The sequence below is a fragment of the Mandrillus leucophaeus genome, unplaced genomic scaffold, assembly GCF_000951045.1.
Source record: "Mandrillus leucophaeus isolate KB7577 unplaced genomic scaffold, Mleu.le_1.0 Scaffold22, whole genome shotgun sequence".
Classification (NCBI taxonomy): Eukaryota; Metazoa; Chordata; class Mammalia; order Primates; family Cercopithecidae; genus Mandrillus; species Mandrillus leucophaeus.
The window spans coordinates 3,968,961-3,988,902 of record NW_012102254.1 but is presented as its reverse complement, the minus strand read 5'-3'; the positions used below and the strand labels follow the sequence as shown (position 1 = coordinate 3,988,902).

At 57.8% G+C, this 19,942-nt stretch overlaps 1 protein-coding gene across 1 annotated transcript in view; it reads right to left on the bottom strand.

The window, feature by feature from the left end:
• ALS2CL (ALS2 C-terminal like) overlaps window positions 1-19,942 on the bottom strand; it is a 24,786-nt gene extending 4,844 nt beyond the window's left edge. Inside the window, exons 1-22 of the mRNA XM_011981054.1 lie at window positions 19,783-19,942; window positions 15,620-15,747; window positions 14,369-14,567; window positions 13,890-13,955; window positions 13,257-13,422; window positions 12,582-12,713; window positions 11,791-11,910; window positions 10,265-10,323; window positions 10,061-10,127; window positions 9,414-9,610; window positions 8,317-8,382; window positions 7,792-7,890; window positions 7,539-7,700; window positions 6,723-6,834; window positions 5,505-5,582; window positions 4,556-4,686; window positions 3,145-3,318; window positions 2,937-3,033; window positions 2,540-2,697; window positions 1,916-1,984; window positions 844-1,017; window positions 323-332 (exon numbers count right to left, since the gene is read on the bottom strand). Of these exons, the coding sequence (XP_011836444.1) occupies window positions 323-332; window positions 844-1,017; window positions 1,916-1,984; window positions 2,540-2,697; window positions 2,937-3,033; window positions 3,145-3,318; window positions 4,556-4,686; window positions 5,505-5,582; window positions 6,723-6,834; window positions 7,539-7,700; window positions 7,792-7,890; window positions 8,317-8,382; window positions 9,414-9,610; window positions 10,061-10,127; window positions 10,265-10,323; window positions 11,791-11,910; window positions 12,582-12,713; window positions 13,257-13,422; window positions 13,890-13,955; window positions 14,369-14,567; window positions 15,620-15,722 (2,439 nt within the window). The 5' untranslated portion in view covers window positions 15,723-15,747; window positions 19,783-19,942. The remainder of the gene's footprint in view (window positions 1-322; window positions 333-843; window positions 1,018-1,915; window positions 1,985-2,539; window positions 2,698-2,936; window positions 3,034-3,144; window positions 3,319-4,555; window positions 4,687-5,504; window positions 5,583-6,722; window positions 6,835-7,538; window positions 7,701-7,791; window positions 7,891-8,316; window positions 8,383-9,413; window positions 9,611-10,060; window positions 10,128-10,264; window positions 10,324-11,790; window positions 11,911-12,581; window positions 12,714-13,256; window positions 13,423-13,889; window positions 13,956-14,368; window positions 14,568-15,619; window positions 15,748-19,782) is intronic.

Sequence of the window (19,942 nt, the reverse complement as noted above, 5' to 3'; positions counted from 1 at the left end):
ACACTGAGGCGGTAAGGGAGGTGGGGCACGCTTGGGAAGCACTGGCAGCCAGGTCTCTAGGCTGGTGGCTGGTCAGATGCAGGACACAGTCACCAAGATAGAGGAAGAAACAGGGATTTGCAGGGTGGGTGGGAAGCACCATCCCTGTGTAACAAAGGAGACCTGGATGTGGGAGCAGAGAGAGTGCCCGTTCCCTCTAATGGGGACAGTGGGGTCACTTGTGGCATCAATGGATAGATGGGACACTGAAGAGAAAGGACGTTTTGGAGACTGAGGGTGGAAGGGAGGCCCTGGGGTGTGGTAAACACCTCCCGACTTGCACCCAGAGCAGTCTTCGGTTTCCCCTGAGGGACCTCCTCTCCCCTACTCTTAGTCCAAGTGCTCAGAGCAGGTGATCTTGCCCCAGCCTCAGCAGTGGATATTCAGGCAGGCCTGGTCAATCACGGCTGGCATTCAGGGGTGGGCTCAAGACCCAAGCTGAGCCAGCAAGGGACTTCAGGGGCTCTGTGGAAGCTGTTGGAAGGCAATGCCAGCTCCTCTGTGGGGACTCTGGGAGTGGAGCTGGGAGGGTATGAACCTTGAGAGGTTGGTGCTTATGGTGTTTGTCACCACAAGGGGCAGCCTGAGAAGGACCAACAGAGAGAAATGGAAAGTGCTTCCCTCTGTCGTTCAGTTGAACACCTAGATCCAGCCACAGCTGAATGCATAAGCTTAGAACTTGGTGGGTACATGAACCTGTCAACCCCAGCCCCACCTTTAGGTTGAAGACAATCTGAGTCGAGTCTGTGTCATCTGCTATGCCAGAGTCCTGGCTAACACGGCACAGCGGGAGGGAAGGCTTACTTCTGCACATCCAGGAACTCCAGCAGTTGCGTATCGGGAAAGAGGCTCAGGTTGGCGATGCCCTGGCTGTAGAAGCTGTCCTCCCGCTCATGAAGCAGCAGGTAGAGCGTGAAGAGCTCTGAGTAGAAGCTGGGCAGCATGAGGGGCAGCACCAATCCATGTACCTGGAGGTCTCTGATGGGGAGACCGGAACAGATTGGGATGATCAAGGTGGGGTCTAGGATTACTACTAGGAGTCACCTCTCAAAGAGCTCGTAGTTCCACAACAAACAGTGTCCCGGCCTCTAGCCTCCTCTCCAGCCTCCAGCCTCCTCCTCCCCAGAAAACCTTTTCCAAGCCTGTTCTCAGCCATGATTTGCCCAATTCAATTCATAACTTCATTCCCTCCTTTGACTTTGACAACCAAGACGGCAGGTGGGACAGGAGTTTGATCCCCATTTGACTGAAAGCAAAACCAGGGCCCCAGATGGGCCAGCAACTTGCAGCCAAGCTCTCAGCAGCCATTCCAGGCTGATTCAGTTCCACCTCCTGGTTTGCTGTGCTAGGACTCCAGGCGGGGAGTTCTCCCTAATGTCTAACCCCATCTCCCCCCTCCTGCAATGCAGTGACAGGAAGGCCTCTCTGATCAAGAACATCTTCAGGTCTGGAACCTAAAGGCAAATTGTAAGGTTTGCTCCAGGGATAGGGGGAGACAGATTTAATGACCCACCTAACTCCTATATAACCTCAGACTCATCCCTACCAGCCCTTGGTTTCCCCATCTGTGTGCAGGGAGAAGAGGGTGCCTCGGGGAGCTACTCATCCTCTGCATGGAAAAGATGAGACTGGGATCATACATTTAGAATAAAGATGCATTCAGTGTATTGTAGCAGTGCCCCCTCCCTCTGGTTCCTCACAGAACAGAGGTCATGGGTCATTCTAATCCACAAACGATCAATGCAGAGTGCTTGGTCAATAGAGTGAATGCCCAGCACTTCCCCAGAAGCACCTCTTTCCCCAAGGGAGGTCCTAGGAGCAGATGCATGAGGCCTCCCTGGACTCGGCAGGCCCCAAGGAGGCCTGGGCCAGTCACCTTGTCTCTGTGTCTTCATCTTCCTCCAGGGCCTGGCCCTTGCGCTGTAAGGCAACTCGAAGCAGACCCCTGTGAGCCAAGGAGAGAGAAATGGTGTGGCTGCCACCTCCCACAGAACTGGAGCTCCACTGCCAGTCAACAAAGGCAAGAGCAGGCAGCGTCTCAGAACTGTGGACACGGCCTGTAGGGTTCCTCTTCTCAAACCACAGAAGTTAGAAGGTTGGAGCTCCAGGATGGTAGCCTGAGAAGCCTGGAACCCCAGCAGCAGAAGGAACTATAGCATCTAAGGCTTCTATTTGCAGTGTTTCATGGGGTCACAGCCCAGCCTGGGATTGCAGGTGTGTTCCAAGTCTAGGGTCAAGCTTAGCCTACAGTGGGGTGAGAGTGCCCGGGGTCAGAGTCAGCCCAGGGCCTGGCTGGGACTTGGACTCTAGCTGAGGGCTGCAGCTGGGCCTTGCTGCACCCTCTAACCCCTTTGCTCGGCAGCTGCACACTGACCAAGGGTCTGGTTTGTTGTTGAATCAGACACCTGGCATTCCTCCCAGATTCAAGGCAGAACTGATGCCTGGGAAGGGCAGACTGGTGTCACAGGGCAGTGGCTGTCCCATGTGCCACCGAGCTCACCTGTAGGCAGCCCAGAGTTCGCGGGCATGCTGCTTCACCTCCTCCTGGGCCAGCTCCTGCAGGTGCTTGTTGGCCCCGACACCCGCGTAGGTAGCCTGGAAGGTTAGCATCAGTGTCCGGAGCAGCTTTCCCAGAGGGTGCAGTGAGTTGCTCAGAGCCTGGGCCAGTGCGTAGACAATGGAGAGAGACTAAGTGCCAGGGTCTGGAGCACAGCATGCCCACACCAGCCTCCCGACACTTCTCCTATCTCATAGATGGGAACACCGAGGCCCTCTGAGGACAAGGGACCCACAGGCCTGTCCCCTTCAGTCAGCACCCTGCTATGAAAAATCGGAGCCCTTCCCCACCAGGGGCAGTGAGAATGTCACCCCCTTGGCCACCCTGGCAGGGTTCTCACCTTCCTGAGGTACGGCTGCAGGGCCTTGGGTTCCCGGTGCTGTAGCAGCTCCTCCAGGATGTCTTCCATACTGCCCACACTGTCCTCGGGCTGGGTCCTGGGCACCACACACAGCGTCCCTTACCCACACTTGCGCCCAGCTCCCTCCCCGCAGGAAGCCCTCCCCAGCCCACCCTGACCTGTGCATGTGCACGCAGCTTGGCCTCACCTCTCGCAGCACAGGTAATCCTGAGACCTGCGCAGCTCCCTGGAGTTCTGCACGTCGAAGCCCAGCAGGGCCTCCTGCAGGTCCCTGGGGCAGCCAGCACACACAAAGTTCCAGAAGGGCCTGTAGACTCCCTGCCAGCGGCTTTCCACAGGGAAGGCACCCACGCCCAGCTGCCTGTGATGGGGATGGAGGGTGGGTGATGGGGCAGGGAGAGATGGAGCTGAGGTAGGCAGGACTCTGCCCAGGCCCTTGGAGGGGTGGGGTACCAGCCTGGCCCAGGATCAAGCCCCAGGAAGGGTGGATGGATTGAACCATGCAGAGGGGGCTGACCTCCACAGCTCCAGGAGGAAGAGCAGCAGAGAAAGGGACAGAGAGAATCTACCCTGTGACCAGAAGAGACACAGAAGCATATGGAATCCTGGAAAGATGGAGACAGAAAGGTGCGCAGATCTGAAGGCCAAGCCAGAGAGTGGGTCTTGGCCCAAGAGAGACCAGTGCCCAAAGTCTGGGATTCCCCTCCAAGACATCCCTCTCTGCCCTCCCTTACAGCCAGTTCCTTCCTACCATTGATCCCACCTTGGCCAACAGGCTGGGGCCTGGCTGCATGTGTCTAATGGAGCCCTGCACTCCAGTGTCATGCTTGTAGGCTACACGCAGCCCACACCCACACCTGGGCTGGGGCCTGCCCCTAGGGATTGCTGTCCACTCTCAGCTCCTGCTGTCAGGGAGAAGCAGCATGCAGGGACAGCAGGCCAAGTAGTCAACTATACTCCCTCCCTACATCTGAAATGCTGCCTGGGACCACTTCTCATTAGAACTGCCACCCACAGAGATTCCTTCCTCTGTGCAATACTGAGTCTTCCTCAATAGACGCAACAACAGCAACCGTTTTCCAAGAAGGAACTCTGTCCCTAGAGGAAAAGAAATCTATCCTCCTCTCAAATACTCCTTGATAATGCCTGTGATTCCACTTAGCAAGTTTCCTTCTTTGCCTTGGCTGCCAGGAAACTCAGAGCCAGGCTTAATGATCAGTTGTAAATGCTGTAGGACATGTTTGCCTATCCCTTTCTTTTAAGGTTAACACATGCTCTTATTTTCTATATTTTTTTCCTGTATGTTTGGTTTGTAAACCGTATTGTATTCTTTCGAGACAAAAAAAAAAAAAAAAAGCAGTACCTAAGCAAAGCCTACAAATAATATTTTCCCTACAGTTTTGTGGTGTACAGCATTATATCCACACAGCCCCTGATTCCAAGTCTCTGACTGGAGTTGTACACCCTGCGGTCTCTGGACTCTCTAGAGTGCTAAGAGGGGGGTGCAAAAAGGCCCCTCTGATGAGATGTGAGTCCTTGGTGTAGAAACACAGACATATCCCCAGATAGGCCCAGAGCCACAGGGGCCAGGCACTCACCTCTTGCAGGTGCTGCTCGGGTCCGGTGGGAGGGCAGCTGTGTCCAGCACACCCTGTGTGTGCAGTCCTCTCCCTGCCCCACTGCCAAACGAGCCCTCCAAGGTGAAGCCATTGGGGAAGGTGACCTTGCCCTGGGAGTCAGGAGAAGGGGCAGGGATGTCTGTCTGCCCAGTTACCCTTCCAGTCAATCGTGACAGGCCGCATGCCTGTCCATCAGTGTCAGAGAGGCTAAAGACTGAGGAGCAGGCCTCCCGCCATCCATTCAAGCTGCCCCACACTGAGGGGTTCATAATCCTCTACGCCTGCCAGAGCCCCCATACCAACAGCTGTGCCCATGTCTCAGGGGCTCGCTCGCCTCTGAGGTAGGAAGAGGAGAGGGATGGAGAAGCGATTCACAGGCAAGAGTGGGGAGACCACCACTGAGGGGCTGGGGTGGGAGTAAGCCCAGGGACAGGCAACGCCTGAGGAGGGAGGTGTCTCGCCGCATGGGGCTGTGCCATTCATAGAACCCAATCTCCACCCCTTTGCTCCAGTCATTATGAAACCAAAACGACCCCTACATTTCCAAAGGCCCCAGCGGGGACACATTGCCTTCTCCTGGGTCAGCTCAGGGAGGCACACAATGAAGGCCAGTGCCTCCAGGGACAGCTGCTCCAGTCACTGGTGCTGGTGGAGGGCATGTATTCTGAACTAGGAGGGTACAGGGGGACACAGTCAGTACCCTCTGGATAGCAGGCAAGGCCACTGGTCCCCTCTCACCTCACTCCAGAATCAATCGCAACTCTGTGGCAGGGTGCAGTCACTGTGCTCACCCCTTGGCTCTCAGGGAGGTGTGACAGGCCTTCCCCTGCCTGCTCCCCCATCTGCCTGTACCCCTAGCCCTGAGTCCGAGTGGGGACCCCAGCCAAGGCCTCAGCAGGGTGTGGAGCGGGGCCTCGGTGGTCCTCACCTTCCCCATGAGGGTCAGGTCCCTGGTGAAGGTGCCCTCATACAGGGAGTCGTCTTCAGAGAGGAGGATGCCTGGACCCTTGGAGAGAGGAAGCCAGGGAGGGTAGAAACAGTGGGTGAGGAAGGGCCAGGAAACTCAGGGTGGAGACAGATGGCAAAAGAAGGGAGGTGTGCCCTGACACATGGGGAGAGGGGCCCTGAGCCTCATCATGCCCCACAGGACTGTACCTAATTAGGACTCTAGCCTTTGGCCTGCTGAGCATCAGCCCCATGCACCCCATCCGTGGATTTCCCCAAATGACACCCTCTACCCTGGTTCCTCACCCCAGTGGCTTCTTCAGGAAGCCCTTGGGAGCTCAAGAAATGTGGGGCTTTCTCTGAAACATTCCTGCTTCCCTGCTTGTCACTGGCCCTGGGAATGGCAGAGCTGACCAGGCTCCCTTGGCCCATGGGCCGCTAGGAAGCTCAGAGCCGAAAGGGATACAATTAGTGTTCAGCTTATTTCCAAATCTATTTTGCGTACTTATTCTTCCCTTTTCTTCCTCTTTCCTTGAAGGCCTCCTTCAGTCCTTTCGAGAATGAAGTAGAGCATAAACAAACCAACAGACCGTAATAACAAGAGCAGCCATCAGCCAGAGCCCCACATTCCCCAAGCACCTGGAAGGGTATGGGTGAGGCAAACGTGGGAGTCCCAGGCTCGGCGGCGAGGCTCAGCAGACCAGGGTGTGAGTGTCAGCTCTGCCACTCAGTGAAGGTGACATGGAGCAGGTCCTCTGATCCCTCTGAGCCTCTCATTTGTCATTCACTAGGGACACACTGGGGATAATAATGACATCAACCTGCAGGGCTCTTGGGAGGATCCCACAGGATCAGGGTGGGAGCTTAGCCCAGAGCCAGGTGTCAAGTTAGGACTCTATGAATGTCAGCTAATGCATCATCACGAGTAAGCACTCGATTCTTGCTAGTTCATTGAGTCTATGGTAAGTATTCTTAACCTGAGTTGCTGATGGGGAAACCGAGGTCACGCAGAGCAGGGACTGGCCAGGGCCAGGGGAGGGGGGTGGTAGAGCTGGCTTCCTGCCCAGGTTCTGGCTCCCTCCAGCACCCAGGAACACAGCCCCCTTTCCCATCCCTCCCTGAAAAGCCTCAGCTCAGCCTCAGGGCCCCCAGCGGGAGTGGGGTGCAAAGAGAGGGGTAGCCCAGGACACACTCTGCTCACCACCGTCTTGTCTGCCTGGAAGGTGCCCTGGTAGCAGACACCTGCCTGGGTGACCACGACCCCCGGGCCATGGCGCTGACCAGCCTGCCACATGCCGATGTAGCGCTCGCCTCTGCAGGGAGAGGAATGTGGCCAGAGTTGGATCAGACTCATTCCCATGCACCTCCTGGGCACTCTGCTGGCACGGGGCAGCAGGGAGTGCAGATAAGGGGCAGTGACATCACCTGAATCCACTCAACAGACACAAGGTCAGAGGGATCAGGACCCCCAAGAGGAACAGAGGGTAGAGGAGGGAGGCAGGCAGCCTGGGAAGGGCATCTAGGAGGCTTCTCTGTAGAGGCGGCAGGAAGGACAGGTGGAATAGGAGTGTATGCAAAGCCATGGAGGCAGGAGCATGTGATGGATACGTAGGGACTTCAGTGGTCCAGAAAGGCTGGAGGGGTGCATAGGAGAAGCAGCTGGGGTGAGGTTAGAGAAGCAGGCAAGGCCGTGATTGCCAGGCCAAGGATCCAGGGCTTTATCACACAGCCCAGAGAGCCAGCAAGGGCTGCAGTTTTTAGACGTGACAGAGCAGGGGGTCAGAAATGCCTGTCCAACACCATGAGGAGGGGTGAGGGGCGGGGGTGACCCTGCAGTCAGCGTGACCAGGATTCCCTCAGCCTGAGCCTCCGTGGCAACCGAGGGACTGGAGGGGAAGTGAGGAGCTTAAGAGATACATAGCGGAAGACAAACAGGAGCCTGTGTCCTGCAACAATCTGGTCTGTGAGGGCCCTGTCCATCCCTCCGCCCTCGGAGTGGGAGCTGCAGGGCACTCACCTGTCACCATCTTCCTCGATGCCATAGCCGCTCCTCTGGCCCCTCTCCCAATGGCCTGTGTACCTGAAGGGCTGGGGGGCCTGCGGACCACTCTCAAGGACCCCAAATCCGTGCCGCAGGCCCTCCTGGAAGTAGCCCTTGTACACCTCATCGGTGCTGTACCTGGGGAGGGCCATCAACAGCGAACTCTGCCTCATGGAGCTCGGCCCAGAGGGTGGGCCCATCCCACGAGCCCCCAGCCAGGGTCACTTACTCACAGATGCCGTAGCCGCACATGCTGCCTTCTCGCCAGTGGCACTTGTAACAGTCGAACCTGTCCTCAGAGGCCTGCGGCAGCAGGCGGATGCCGAAGCTGACAGCATGGTTGTGGGGATGGGGATCAGCCCTGACCTGAGACGCCCATCATGCCTACTCCATGCTACCCAGGAGCATCCCGGCCCCCAAGGAGCCTTCCGGACAATAGGGAGACTCTCAGAGGCCCTCAGTCTTCCTGTTCTTCAAAGGGCCCCTGTCAGGACCCCTCCCTTCAGCCTGTCCCCGGGCACCATAGAGCACCTTTTGGCCTGTACCACTCCCTCATGACCTCGAGCTCAGACGGGCCCCCATTCAGGCCCTCGGTTCCCCTTTTGTACAGTGAGGCAGGCCGGACCAGATTGTCTCTAAGTTCCTGCTTGAGGTTTGGGAATTCAGGATGGGGCCAGGCTGGCGACCACAGCAGGGGAGGAAAGCACTCCCCTCCGACCACAAGCCTCCCAGCAGCAGCCCCAGCCAGCCTTACCCATGCTCCAGGCCCTGGCAGAAATTCCCCACGTGATTCCGCCCATCTGGCCATTTCAGGGTTCCCCTGGAACATAGTGGAGGTTCACGAGCCTCAGGCCCACCCATCCCTCAGCAACCTCAGCCACCTACTTTCTCAGACACTCTCCCTTTCTATTCCCTTGGACTGGGCTCTCTGCACCAACCCAGCCCTCTTGTCTGAGCTCCAAACATCCCCTGCAGAAAGCCCCTTTAGCCCTTTTCTACTCTTGGCCCAACTGTACCAGCAGCCTCATGGGGCACACTCACCACATCCCATAGAGAAAGCCCTGGAGACATCTAGGTTCCCTTTTTCCCTTGACCAACAGGAAACTCAGAGCTAAGCATCAAGCTCAAGTTTAATGCTAGTCAGTGGGGTTTCTACCATCCTTCTCCCCATTTCTGTGTTTTTTCTGTCCCTCTGTTCATAAGTCGTCTCGAGCCCTTTCTGAAAGGAGGCAGGGTATTAGAAACTAGCAGAGGTGCTTGAGAGTGTAGCCTTGCGAGTCCCTTCTGCTCTCTGGGTCTGTTTTCCCAACTGTGGCATGGGGTGGGACCACATGCTCTGTAAAGGCTTGCCTGTCTATGGGGTCACACAGACCTGTGATTGAGGCCGACTCACCCCATCATTTGCCCTGAGACCTTGGGCAGGTCATGCCCATCACCGGGCCTCAGTGTCTGTACCTATGAAATGCGTAAAAGCACTCCATACAGAGCGTCTTTATGAGGACTGACGGCGACAGAATGTGTGCAAGCCATTTCACCACCACCAGACAATCCGGTACGGATGTGAGAATTGTTCTCCCACCCTCCTAAGAATGGAATGGCACCTGCAGGCTCTAAGGCCAGGGCATGGTTGCTGCCCCTTGTCCTCTAGTGTCACCATCAAGACTTTATTTGGCACAGACCGTCTCTGGGCCAGGCCTAGTCTGAGGCGACTTACGAGGCAGTCTGAGAATTGACTGTCCACAGAGAGTAACTGCTCCTGGTGCATGTCCTGAGACAGTTAGGTTTGTGTGCTGCTCTCTGCCCCCGCCCCCACAGAGCCCCACCTTGCCACCCAGAGCTCCAGCCACTCACTTGCCATGGGGCCGGGCCCTGCACCACTCGCCCTCATAGGTGGCCTGGCAAAGCCGGCCCTCTGCGCGGAAGGTATATTCTGCACAGCGGCAGGCAGGAGGCTGGGAGGGCTCCAGGCCAGCCCCCAGCACAGGGAAGTCCTTCTTCCCACGCAGGACCTGTCGAACGGCCTGGGTCACCTTCCACTGCCAGACTGCCTGGTGGGAGGGGGAACACGGGGAAGAGATCACTGCTGCTGGAGGCTTTCCCTCCAAGAAGCCTTCTGGGGTAGCTCCAGGTACCACCCCTCCACCCTCCACCCCTACTCCGTTTTGTCACCTGGGGGGCCCTTCAACTGCTCCCTGCTGCCCTCTGGGGCCCCCACCCAGCCTGAGATCCTCCTCTGCAGTTGCAGGGCCTGCCCAGAGGACAAACAAGACCTCAGGGCAGGGATCAACACAGGACCCAATTCTGTCTTTAGAAAGAAAAATACCCTGTTCTTTTTGGCATTCTAATGCCTGACCCCAATTTCCTCTCACCAGGTCCCCAGAGGCCTGCCAGACACTCACCAGCACTCCTGTGGGGCCCTGCAGGGTTGCACACTTCTGCCCTCTTCCTACCCTGTCCTGTGACCTTACTCCCGCAGTTCGCAGCTCACCTACACTCACCTGGCCCTGGGAGTCCTTGGCACAAAAGGAGAACTGTTCTTCAGGCGTGAGGAGGTGAAATGTGCACCTAGACAGATGGAGGTGACGAGTAGGCCCCAGCTCTGTCCAGAAAGGTGGAGGGGCCCAAGCCAGAGTACCAGGGTGTGGGCAGGTGTCATGGGGGTAAAGGGAAGGTCTGGGGTGTCAGCCAAGGGGGTCGCTCACCCGTCCTGCTCAGGATCCACCCACACCAGCTTCAGATCAAAGGTGTGGACGTTGTGGCCCTGGAAGAGGATGGACACAGGCGTCATTTGGAGCCCAGGCCAGATGCTTACCTACCCTCTGGCCCAGGCTTGCCCCAAGCTCAACCCTGCATGGCCACCGAGGCTATTCTGCCCAGCACGTCCAGCACTGAGTCCCTCTCCCCCCCTGGCTTGCTCCCCAACTCAGGGACAGCTGCTCCATGTCCCTTCCACCCCAGGGCTTGACCAGTAACTCAGAACCAGCCTCTAGCCCCCTGTGGCCACCAGAGTGGTCTGGAAATGAAGCTGGGAACTGGTCAACCCCTGCTGGAAACCTCTCTACGGCTCCTACTACCTGGGGGTTGAGACACTGCTGAGCCTAACATTTGAGACCTCACAGACCACCACGCTGTCACGGCCACTCCGCAATCACACCTTCACGAGCTTGCCCCGACCTCTCCTCACTGTGAACCTTTGCTCCTGCTGTTCCTTCTACCCAGAATGCCATCCTGATCTGAGAGCCAGAAAAAAAGCCCCTTCCTATGGGAAGATTTTGTGTAGCAACTTCCTGCCCGGCCCAGTCAGGCCAATCACTGCTCCATACCAGGACAGGGACGAGGTGGGAGGCCTAGGCCTGAGGGGTGAGGAGGAGCTTGCCAGCCGCAGGCCATGGACAAGAGATGGCCCACCAGGCACAACAGCATGTTCAAAGGTCCAGCGGTCGGAGAGGGCTAGCACAGGGAAGGGACAGTAGCTTCACACTGGAGCAGAGTGTGAAGTTGGGAGTGGAGGGGAATTCAAACTAAATCAGAACCAACCCCAAAATCAGGCTTCAGGGGACACAGGTCTAAGCTGGGCAGCAGCTTCCCGCCAGGCCCTCGCCACCTGTCTGCAAGTGGGCTCCAGGCCAACCTTCTAAGGGGCAGAGAAGACAGCGCTGTGGACCTCACCAGGACGACATGATTTCGGGGGGATGAGCCAGAGTTGGTGACTGGCCGTGTAACAATTCCCAGCCCCTGGCCTGGCTCCCTCCTGACTTCCACAATGCTGAAAGCCCAGGCACTGCTCCTGTGGGGTACTTTTCTCTAGAAGCCTTCTCATCCAGCCCTCCTTAGTCACCCCTCAGTCACCCATGACTTCCTGTCTGGGGTTCCTCTCTTGAGTACAATGGGAACTAAGAGTTGTCTGGCGTCTACTGTAGAACAAATTCACTAATAATGACCCCCACATTCCAGATGGGAAAACGAAGGTGAAGACATGTAACCAAGGACACCAGATGGGAAGGGTTGAAGCTGGGACAAACCTTGGACCGAATTTCCATTCAGCCCATGCTCCTCTGGGGACAGCTCCAGTGGACTGCCCCTCCCCAACACAATGCCTTTCTGTCCCTGACTATCCCTCCAAGCCCACGTTCTCAGTCCCAGTAGCGTGCCCCTCTCCTGCTCCTTTTCCGACCAGACCCCAGAACCCTACTGTGGCCCTAAGACCTCGGGTCAGCCCCACCCCAACCTGCAGCAGGACGAGGGCATCATCAAAGAGCAGCACACGCTCAGCCCGCAGCGGTGCGACCGTCACGGGTACGTCCTGGCTGTCCTGAAGGAGTCTGTGAGCAGGGGTGCAGAGCACATCCTGGTGGGGCAAAGAGGACAGTACAAGGCTTAGGCACCTCTTCCTGCAAACTGGCAGCCACTCTGCCACCTCCCCCTGTACCCCAGGCACCCCCGACAGACCCCCTCCAGGAGACCTGGAGTGATGGACAGAAATGCACTGGGTCAGTGATGGACAGAAATGCACTGATTATACATTCCTGGCTCTCATGAAGCTTCAGTGTCCCCCTCCCACACCTCTGTGCCATGGCCCCAGCCATTCCCCTATCAGTCCTCTCCCAGTACTCGGCCACCCCTGCCTCCCTTCCGCAATTCTCATTCCTCCACCTAGTCTCCTAATTCTCCACACCAGGTCCAAGTCTCAGGGCAAAGGGGACTCTCCTCCCTGCAGGGGCAATTCATGCCGTGGTGGGCAGCGACGCAAGGGTGTGATCGGTGACATCCCCAGGCGAGAGGCAATCTGCTGATTGCCTCTTCCCTAGGCCAGGTCAGGGCCTGGCCCAGGACATGCTCAGCAGACAGATAAGAATGGCTGGACAGAGGGACCTTACGGCCTCCTGCTTCAGCCATCACTCCCCCTTCCATATGGGGAAACTGAGACCCGGAGAATACAGCAAGCAGCTCAAGGCCCCCAACAGTTCCATGCCCAAAAAGGACCCCCCTCCCTAACTGCCCCTTAGGCCCCCAACTCACCCTCGGCCGGCCTCTCAGGGTGTGCCAGAGAGCCTGTGTGGCTGCAGCCTGGTCCAACGCCTGCTTCATGAAGGACTGCAGGTTCCCAAAGAGGGTGACTGCGTTCACCACCAGCTCCTGGGTTGGGTGATGCTGAAGAGGGACAGGGCAGCCAGTGAGCAGGGAGCTTACTGGAATCTTCCCTAGCCCAGTCCTGGTCCCGGCTGGTTGAGAGGCCTGAATCTAGGCCAGACTTTGCCCTTTTCTCCCTGACAGCTCCTCTTCTGCTGGTGGGGCAGTGGGTAGAATATGAAGGTGCTTCCCCAGCTCGGCCCTGGGCCCACGTGTCCTCACTCCCAGAACATGATTCTACGCCTGCTCTCTGGGTCTCTGCTGGCTCTACCAGGGCAGGGCCACATGCCTCAGACACCGCAGGGAAGGGCAGTGCTGTCACCCACTAAGATTCCCTCGGGCAGAACAATGTCTTCGGACCCCCTCCTCAGGGCTGGACCATGTCCCCCATGTCCCCTGGAAACCCCAGGACAGGACTGTAACTCCCTCAACTCTCTCCCATATCCTGGCATGGCTGAGTCTTTCTTGTACTAGGGTTCCTGAGTACAGGCTGAGTCCCCTGAGTCTGGGCTCTATCCTTCCCTTCCCTCGGCTTCCCCACATGCTGCTGCCCTTGGTACCTACCTCCCCAATGGTGTCCCCGAGGCTCAGCAGGAGGAGCACGTACTGTTGCACGTGATGGGTGAGTGGCTGGTGGAGGGCCTGGCCCAGCGACGCACCCACCGAGCCCTCTGAGCTCACACCTGACAACAGCTGCCGCAGCGCCTTCCGCTGGCCCCGCCAATACTCGCTGTGTGTAGAGGGCCACACACCACCTTCACCCCTTCCTCCATTCCTGCATCCACACCACCACCTCCCTGCCCCAGCTAATCCCCCCAGACCCCAAGGCCAGCCCCAGGCTCAAAACCTCTACCCTGTCAGATGAACACAGTACCCGAGTTACCCTCACACGTTTAGGAGCAATATCTCAGAGTATGAAGGGATTGCTGATCACAACCATCCACCCTGAAGGGACGCCCTCCTTCCCCGCCCCAAGGCCAGCCCAGCCGGAGTGGGTCTGGATTCTGTTCCTGGCCTCACTGGGCCTTCCCTCTTTCTCTTCCAGTGTGGATCTGTGCAGACTTGTAGAGCCAGGAGTCCTCCAGGATGAGTCGTGGACTGTGACATCCACTGCTCTGGGGAGGGGGCTTCCCTGACCCCACCCTCACTCAGGCACTCCCGCCCCATCAGGGGCCACTGCACCAGCCCTGTGCTCACCTTCTCCTCTTTGCTGCCTTCTGGAAGGCCTGCACCACCATGCAGCTTGTGTAGGATTCGATGTACCTGCAGGCAGCACAGGGAACACCCTGCAAACCCAGTCCTCAGCCCCAGACCTAAGCCCCTGGTCCCTGGGATCCCCAGATCCCACCCACTAATCAGTTGCAGCCCTGAGGGCCCAGACAGTGGCCTGGCTCTGGGCACTGGAGACCTTGACTCCTGGGCCAACAAGACATTTCTAACATACAGTCTCTCTTCCCTGGGAGGCCCCAAGCCTCAGGTCTGGAGTGTCTGAGCCTGCTGTCAGGTGAACACTCAAGCCCAGGTGAGGCTGAGCCCAGGTGAGCACCAACAACGGACCGAGCCCAAACCTTTGCCTGAACCCTGATCCATGTGAGCCCCACTCCCAGGTGAACCTTAATGCCAGGTGGCACTCTGACACCAGGGCTGAGCCCCAGCCCCACCTCCAGTGGTCTTACTCTATGTGGGCCTGCAGTACACGGTCAGCATCTCGCAGCAGCAGCAGGGACTCCAGACCAGTGGAGTCGGGGTGGCGCAGCCTCTCCTGCAGTGAGTGCAGACTTTCCTCCGTCACCTCCCAGAGTTGCTGGGAACTCTTGTGCAGCTGTTGCAAGAGCCGCAGGCACTCTCTGCCCCAGGGATCCGAGGGCTCTGGGGCTGGGGCAGGAGCACAGGCACACTGTGAGTGGAGGATGTAGGCTCTATCTCCTGGGGAACATGCAGAAACCCCGGGTGTTCACATGAGGGCCACCAGCACTGGCCAGCCCTGGAGCTGTGGCAGGGTCTGCATCCCTGGGATCCGCAGGACAGAATTGGTGAAGCCTAAAGCTGAGCAGGGGAAGGGCAGGCTGGAGCAGTGGGCAGCACCCTCGAGGAAGAAATAGGGGTGCATACCCACCTCCTCACTCAACAGGGACACCCCTGACCTGACAGCCTCAGGGAACTAAGTACATACACAAATTCCTCCCTGGCTCTGGGCTTCCTCATCCTGGACTCCTCAGATCCAGAATGTGGAGTCCACAGGGTCACACAGTTCTCTGCCATTTCACAGATGCACAGAGGCACCTGACCAAGGCCTCACAAGTGAGACCTAAGCTGGAAGTAAAACCTAGGCATCCTGTGTTCCAGTCAGTCTTGTTCCCCTCCCAGCACCACCAGGTGCCCTAGGTGGGAGCAAGACGAAAATTCAAGCAAACGGCAGTCTCTAGTCTTTTACCCTGGGAGAGGAGGAATTCCATCTCTTTGCACAGCCTGGTCTGGGCTACAGGTAGGTTCATGGCCTGGCCCCTCAGGGTTCCTTTAAGAAAGGAGCAGTCTGACCTGGTGCAGTGGTTCATGCCTATAATCCCAGCACTTTGAAAGGCTGAAGCGGGTGGATCACTTGAGGTCAGGAGTTCAAGACCAGCCTGGCCAATATGGTAAAACCTCCGTCTCTACTAAAAATATGAAAATTAGCCAGGTATGGTGGCAGGCATCTGTAATCCTAGCTACTCAGAAGGCTGAGGCACAAGAATCGCTTGAACCTGGGAGGCAGAGGTTGCAGTGAGCCGAGATCGCACCACCTCCATCAGAAGATGCTGATACCAGGTGTCACCACTCCTATTTGAGGTTGAGAAAGCTGTGGCTCAGCGAGTCCAACAAGGTAGGACTCTTGTCCCTGGGATCATTCCTCAGTGCCCTTCCCTCCCCACTAGAGAGCCTAGACTCACCGGCTGGGAGGAGGGGCTGGAGGACATAGCTGTTGACACGGGCGAGGGTGGCTGAGAAGACCTCCTCCAGCCTCAGCAGGGCTGCCTCCTCAGGGTTGCACATGGCCGGGTGTCAGACTCAGGGCCTCCTGTGTAGGGCACAGGTTACAGCTAGATAGCACGGGCAGGAGTAAGGCCAGTGCCCATCCTCTCAGGCAGGGTGCCCAGAAGCAAGGTCCATGACCACCCATATCAGAACTCAGCAGTGAGCCCATATCACCACAAAGGGGAGCTCCTGGACTGGCCACTGACCCCTGCCTTGCTCCCTGCCTGGGCCCAGCTGAGGGGTCCTTGAAGGAGAGAGAGAGCTCAGAGCTGCCAAGGGAAGCAACCCTTTCTTCCCCAAAGGGTAGATGTTCTTTAAGCCCAGTTTGGCCTGCTCCTTCCTCTGCTCAAATACCCACCATGGATCCCAAGTGCCCAGGGTAGTGTTAGTGGTGCCCTGGTCTTGGCCCCTTTCCATCAAGTCTCCCCTCAGGGATTCTGCAGTCTCTATAAACAGGGCCAGGCTGTCAGAGGAGCCCAGCCTTGTCCTCTAGCCCATGGTTCAGGACTCCTTGTCACCCAACAGGGCTGTGTACGCAAGGAGAGTTTTGGAGGTATGGGGGAGTCTGGAGGCCTCCTGCTAGAGCCACAAAGGATGGTCAAGAAATGAAAAGGAAGGGAGGACCCAGCAGGCAAGTGGGGGAACCCTGAGAGTAAAGGCTCATGGGTGTGAGGGACCAGCCTCTGAGGGTGGCCCACCAAGCAGCACCCCAAAGGACCACAGCTTCGCTGTGCCTCAGTCGCCCATGGACAGCCATGGAACACTTTAGAGCAAGGTAATGATGGGATCCAAAGTAACATTTGGGGGAATAAACATATGACAGTTGCAGAGGAGATGGTGCCAGGCAGTGAGAGAGAGTTCAATGTGGATAGGAGCCTGGACCCTCCATGGTCCCCTAACCAGACAGAGGGATCACTGATCACAACCATCCACCCTGAAGGGGTGCCTGCTGGATGGAAGGGGGCCCTTGGAGTGGGCAGGTGGGCTTAAGCCTTGAAATTTTCTGCCCTGGAGTGAGAGGGACCTTCCAATTAGGCAGGAATCACCTGGGAATGTGGTATCCTGCCTAAAAGAAGGGGCGAAGAGAGGCCTGGGCTCAAACCCACCCCCACAGCCAGGCTATAGCCTCTACTCCAACAAACCCCTCCCCCACCAGACCCTGGTACCCTCACTTGGCAAAGTTCATCTGCCCAAATGACCTGATCAGGTATCTGGGGCAGAGAGTTACAGGGTCTTTTAGCCCAAGACCCGCAGACTGTCTCTCTCCTTGTCTCTGACATGCTGGGCTTTGGAGTTAGCCAACCTGTGTGGGGCAGGGGACATAATCAGGGCAGTCAATGATGGGCAGGTGACACAGGCAGACCTAAAAGGGTGAAAGGGAAGGGGTCTCAGCCCTCCCCTCGCCACCCCGCCCCGAGAGTGCCATGGGGGCATCCCAGGCCCCTGGCAGAGCCTACAACTCCCAGTGAATTGACTCTGGAATGGAGTGGGGCGGGTCCCTCAGAGCTCTGGCCAAGGGCCCAGGCCAGGCATTCCTGCCCCACCTTTCCTGCTACTGCTGCTTCGGAGGGTGAGGCTGCAGAGGGAGAGGCAGGAAGGGGAAGCCACCAGACACCCAGCTGCAACTTCTGTGCTGCAGCTTCTTCTCCCTCTGTGGGCCCCTGAGGCAGACCCAGGCCCCCAGGATACAGGAGGCTCCAGGTCAGTTTCAGGCAGACCATGAAAGCCCAGCCAAGGGAATAGGGGTGCAGCCAGGCCCACCTAACTCTCACCCATGTCTCCCGAAACTGCTGGAATGGAAAGGCCCTTTGGGGATGACTTTTCCACTCTTAGCTGGCAGTCAGCTGGGGTCTAAGCTAAGAGGTGAGGATATCCAAGGCTGGTTGGGGAGGTGGAAGAAAGGGTGAGGCTAGAATGGAAGATGCAGACCAGGAACCAGATCAGTGCAAGTTGAAAAGATACTGCAGTAAATAACTCGCTGTTAGGAAGACTTGAACACCAACATCCCTACACTCTCTGGGGGGCCAGCACCACGACCCCAGCTGACACCATACCTTGGCAAGGAGCTCTCTGACCCTGGAGACAGCCCCTCCTCCTCAGGCTTCCCGTCCCTTGTCCCCACTGCTCAGTCTCAGCTGCTCCCCCAGGAGCAGCCCTCATCTGGCTGCTCAGCCCTGGTCATGTCTCAACTTATCCACAGCCTTACTCCTCTCTGTACCTCAGCCACCCCTCTACGAAATGGGGGTTCAACAAGATCACAGCATTTTTTTCTTCTTATTTGTATTTCTTTCTGTTTTTACTTGTTTTGTTTTTTTAGAGATAGGATCTCACTATGTTGACCAGGCTGGTCTTGAACTCCTGGCCTCAAGTGATCATCCCATCTTGGCCTCCCAAAGCTCTGGGATTACAGGCGTGAGCTACTGCACCCAGCCAAAGCAGATCACAGCTTTTCAAACTACTTAAGTCTCCCCTCAAAAGGACAAACAGGTGGAAGGGGGCTTCTCTGGGTGTGGGGATCTGGTCCTTAGACTCCGCACCCCACAAAGCAGCCTACGACTACTGGGGTGAGTCCTCCAGACTCAAGTTGGCAACTGTTAATCTGGGAGTCTTCCACATCTGTGGCCCCAAAGGGATCTCTAACCCTGGGAAACTGAGTCACACCACTCAGAGGAATGGGCAGAAGTTAAGCATGGCTGGTAAGGCAGTGGGTGGGGGGAAGGCTGTGGTGGAAGCTGGGATTCTAGTTAGGTGACCCTGAGGGGCCCAGCTCCCAGGCTAGGGAGTCTGGGGCTTCCTCCTGGAAGTGACGAGGAGAGCGTAAGTGCAGGGGTGAGGCAGTGTGAATGTGCATGAGTGTGCACATTTGCAGGGCAGGAGGAGGAGGTGCTGAACCTTAATATGAGGAGGGTCCTGCAGGAGTACCCCCTCCCCAACCCATGTCCCATCCCTAAGCTTCCCCCTTCCAGTCAAGGGCATGACTTCCTCACCCTCTCCCTCTCTCCAATTCAAAAGTTCCTTAGTGGCAGGCTGTGCCCAATGTACAGACAGGGAAACAGAGGCCCAGGAACAATGGGAGGGCCCAGAGACCCTATCTGTAGAACTTGTGCAGGGCTCAGACCCAGACCTCTGGCTCCAGCCCACCAGGTTCACCTAGCTAGATGGTTCAGAGAGGTTGGGCAACTCACCTGAGGCACAGAGCAAGATCCTGGCAGGGCCCTGCCTCATAGCTATCCTCAGGCAGCCCTGATGCTCCCCACGGAGTGGGGTGGGGTTGGGCGAGGTGAGGACAGAACTGGCCAGTCACGGCGTGCCCAGGTGAGTCAGCGGCTGCCCCTGTGGCACTCTAACCAGTAGCCAGACCTGGTCTCTCCTCTGCATTCCTGGCCTCTGTCCACGCTAGGTCCCTCTGGGGCAGGGTCACTGGGGCCTCCCCTGTCCTCTCCCAGGCCTGGCTCCTCAGGTCCCTGACACACCTTGTCATGACACTCACTCACTCTGGTATTTCCTGGTCTGAACAGGCAGGGAAGTTCTGCCTTCTGTGGAGGCTTTTTCATGGGCTGCTGTGGAAGCCCCTTCGTTATCTGGTGCCCAGTGGGGGACAGTAGAGAGACGCACTGCCCAAGGGAGGGGGCACTGAACTGTCACACCTGATCCCTCAGTCTCATGCTCGCCTCTCCCCGCTGCACCCTTCCCCGGCCCCTCGGTGGCTCCAAGCCTCTTGTCCTAGGCAAGCACCCCTCCCTGCTGTCCCATATGTCCCAGCTTCCCTTCCTCTCCCTGCCCAGGCACACACTTAGTCGCCGGAGTTTCCCAGACCCGAGCTCCTGTTCCGGCCGCCAGGCATTTGCCATGCCACTCCCATGCGAAAAGGCCACCTCCTGGAATCCTGGGTCGGGCCCTTCCGCCCTAACCAGCCGGCGTCACCTCCTCCTGGCAGTCTGTCCTGCTGGCTGGGGCCCCGTGGCCCTGGCACCATGGCTCAGGTCAGGCCCGGGGCGCTGCCCCAAACCCGAGCCGGCTAGCAGCCAGGTAAGGAGGACGACGCTGTGAGCCCCGCGGCGATCGAGGGGGGTCTTACGAGGGATTCGGACGGCCGGGGGATGACTGCCGCTGGGACCAAGGAGCTGGGCGGGGACCGCGGCAGCCAAGAGGTGGGAGCCCCCACCTGGACTGGCTAAGCGTGGAGCACAGACACCGGTCCGCAGACGCGCGCCCTCCGTCGCGCCCTTACCTGAGCG